Below are 3,475 nucleotides of genomic sequence, written 5' to 3'. Positions count from 1 at the left end.
CGTTGACGCTGTCACCAAAGGGGAGAGGGGGGGCGATGCTTTCGAACGCCCTTTTGTCAGGTCTAAATGCATACGGCAATAGACCCACAATGGAAAGCACATTCTACGTGGTCTATGACCTGTGCAGAAACGGGGCCAAGAATTCTCTAATTAATTGACGAATGGCGCAGTCCTCGAAAGCTCATAGAGGCCAACGTAGTGACAGCGTAGGGTTCGACAAAAACGCTTCTTTGACGGAGTGCTTTTAATTGCCGGTGCGCTTGTCACTTCGGGTGTTCCACGAGAGCGGGCCTGCGGACAAATTACGTAGAAACGTGACGACAGAGATTAGAAGCACCCATGGAGTGAGGAATAGGAAAGAGAAAGAGTCATGATGGGAGAGAGTCCCAGACGCGTGCCTAAAGTCTAAGAACTGCTAATGAGATTAGGGACAACAACATGTAAAACAGCAAAACACTTAAAACAGTAGGCGTTTTAAATTAACTTGTAACAGCATTGGTTAGGGGAATGTTGAGGCGGGCCAGCAATTCTATTGTTTACGGAAGTATACTTAAAGACTGTCTGGAACCCATTCCTTTCAGTCTAGGCTGTAATCACTAAACTGATAGATCGGTGAGACTCCGTACGACGCAACGCTAGTCTGGGCCGTAATCACTTGGTGGTCGAACAGCGATACTCGGGTGGTCGTACGTAGGGACAGTTGCCCTAGGCTCTGACTTAGGGGGAAAAGTAGAAGAGTAAGGCGCTGTTTGCTTGTGTTTTTCATAAGTGTTTTTCTGCAAACTCTGCATTTGATTGTGTAAATATGGTAGCTGCACCATATCTCCAAGTTCTGTTACCTCCAACCTGCCTCCTGCTTCATTAACGCCGATTATCAACTTGAAGAGATTTGGGCAACTTCAAGGAGAAAGAACAAACTTTATTACAGGTAAACGCATGAGGCTGTGGCATTTTACTGCTGACTACCCGGTCGCCGGTTCAAATCCCGGCCTCTGCGGCTGCATTCCGGAGTAATAACGGAGGTGCGAAAACGCTCGTGTTACGAGCATTAAATGTGCATTAAACAAAGCTCCAGGTGATTGGAAATCTGGAATGCGGCTAGAAAAGTTGAACGGTTCATCGGCGCGGCAGGCGCAAGAGGCCACATGGAAAAGAGAGTCGTGGGATATGTGCGGGCAACAAACTTGGTGTTGGCTGGGGCTGATTTAGTACTGGCTCGCGTTGCGGAAGTACCCGTCACCGTCCACGTATCCCACCATCTTCCGGAATTTCGACAACGACGGGTCTTCTTTACCGCTCTGGTACGTCATCCACGTGAGCAGCGCGCAGCGGCGTCCCGAGAAGACGGGTAGCACTCCGTGTGGGTTGCGGCTGTTCAGGGCTACAATGCGACCGCACTTGGGTGGGATGACGGCCTGCGCACGCATTGAGGTAGAATGGATGTCATCTCCGGGAGCCACTCGCTCGTCAACCGTTATTGTACACTTCACTAACTGCGCTCCCGTCCAGTTGTACATCGTATATTAAAACCATATAGAGGCTTCTTACATTTCAAACCTTAACAGAAAAAAATAAATAGCTACAACATTTTCCAAGTATATATCATGTCAGTGCAAATGAATTATCTGTACCCGCCTTGGTGGCTTTGGCGTTGTTCGGCTAACCCCGAAGGCGCGGAATTGAATCCCGGCCACGGCGGCCGCATTTCGATGGGAGGCGAAATGCAAAAAACCCCGCCCTTGTATCTTGCAATATTGCAATGAGTGCACGGTAAAGAACTCCACTGGGTCAAAACAAATCCGGAGTCTCCCACAATGGTGTGCTCCAAAATTATATCGTGGTTTTGGCACACGAAAACCCAGGATTTGTTTTTTAATAGGTTATCTGCCTAGGTGGACATCATTTACAAGAAAACATAAAGCAGTCAAAGCACTATTACAAACGAATTGGAATGATTTGAACTTCTTGAATTACGGCATAGGTTTATATTGGAAAGTTGAATGAAATCTTCATAACCGTCTAGTTCCCATGTTTTAAATTTCAAAGTGGTCATTAGGCCGAAATAATTTGCGTCAAGTTATTCGTCGAAATAAATTCATTAGACACGCAGTAGCTTCGCCATACTGCGCGATAAGGCGGGGAGTGTCTGTCCCCTGCTGCTGAAGCGACTTGACTACGTGTCCAGTCACGAGGTGCACGAACCACCAATGGAAATCGGCTCGTGGGAAGAGGGATGTGCGAAGACAGTTTTATCCTACGCCACACTTTCACAAATCGCAGAGGGGCCGGACTTGTCTAGGAGGCGTTGGTTGGTCGGAGAGCGGCGATTCACGGTGTCGCGTGCAAAGCGAGGTAAATTGAACGAATTATTATTTACGACATTAATTTCAACATACATGCTCATTTTGAAGTGTAGGAACCTGAAACCTAGATTTTCATTAGGATTCCTTTCAACTTTCCAACATAAGCATGTCGTAAAGTTCGTAACTAAAGAGGTAGTAATTAATATAGTTCAAAATTTGAATTAGAATTGTTCCCCAGTCCCTCACCACGGCGTGTAGCATAATCAGATCGTGGTTTTCGGACATAAAAATGTTTTTAAACTCACACGGATACTGGTCCGTGGTGTCGTCGCCAGGACCATCTCGCCTCCGTAGGCAGCGCTCAAGTAAATGGCCGCGCTAAAGTCTCGGCAGGCAATTTTTTTGTGGAGCACCGGGCAGCTGCCGTCGTCCTGGAACTGGCAGTTGTCCGAATGGACACCGTGACTCATGTCAGTTCTCTCGGTCGTCGAGTCTGCGTAGACGTTGAGACAAAAAAAAAAAAACCCGAATGCATGTGAAAAATAAAATGAATTCACGCGCGCCACGCTGCCAGCGGACGAGGTAAACACTGCATTGGTCCCAGATTACAAGTCACCAGAAGTATTGTCGAACTAAGAATCCTTACGGAGGTCTGTGGACTTCCAAGAAATTGTATTTTCGATTGATAGTCATTTTATGACGGGCACTTCAGACGCGTTCGCGCCGTCGTGTGTTGGAGGTCAAGTGAGGTTTCAGGGTTATCGAGTGAACCCTCTTAATGCGTTTGCTTGGGCGGAGTCTTTAGCTAGTAATCGAATGTTTACTGCAATTTACGTTGCCTATGAAACTACAAGCCTTACTTGGCGGAATATTTTGATTCTTTGCTATCGTTGTCAATACTTGTCAAGTTGGGGGAAATTGCGACTTTTTCCTATAAGTACGAGAACTGTTTGTATTTATTAAGTATAGGGTACAAAGTGGAATCGAGCAACCCGAACGCTGGCCTGCAACTTTACGTCTATTTGAGAAACGCTTTTCTTCTCTACAGGTCGAGTTATTCAATTCGCTAGCACACGAACAGACGACAAAATAAAGGCTAGATAAGCGGCGAAGCGAGCCCAGAAGTAGGGTATAAACGGTTCAGTCAGCGGGACTTGTTTAAAAACCGGGCT

General features: G+C 46.8%; 1 protein-coding gene across 1 annotated transcript; it reads right to left on the bottom strand.

The window, feature by feature from the left end:
* Positions 1 to 1,115: 1,115 nt before the first annotated feature.
* Positions 1,116 to 2,790, bottom strand: LOC125941826 (prolyl 3-hydroxylase 2-like). Its single transcript, XM_049659677.1, has 2 exons — positions 2,609 to 2,790; positions 1,116 to 1,415 (listed from the first exon to the last, which is right to left on the bottom strand). Exons 1-2 carry the CDS (start codon positions 2,771 to 2,773, stop codon positions 1,206 to 1,208), a joined length of 375 nt encoding a protein of 124 aa, XP_049515634.1. The 5' UTR covers positions 2,774 to 2,790; the 3' UTR covers positions 1,116 to 1,205.
* Positions 2,791 to 3,475: the final 685 nt, after the last annotated feature.

Source organism: Dermacentor silvarum, unplaced genomic scaffold (assembly GCF_013339745.2).
Source record: "Dermacentor silvarum isolate Dsil-2018 unplaced genomic scaffold, BIME_Dsil_1.4 Seq4, whole genome shotgun sequence".
Lineage (NCBI taxonomy): Eukaryota > Metazoa > Arthropoda > Arachnida > Ixodida > Ixodidae > Dermacentor > Dermacentor silvarum.
Note: the sequence above shows the minus strand (reverse complement) of the source record. Positions and strands in the feature narration are given on the sequence as shown.

What these genes read in the sequence shown, in the direction of transcription:
- LOC125941826 (XM_049659677.1), bottom strand. Translation starts at nt 2,773, where the DNA reads ATGAGTCACGGTGTCCATTCGGACAACTGCCAGTTCCAGGACGACGGC. An exon ending in CACCACGGACCAGTATCCGT is followed by an intron (nt 1,416 to 2,608) that starts GTGAGTTTAAAA and finishes ATGCGTGCGCAG; the next exon opens with GCCGTCATCCCACCCAAGTG.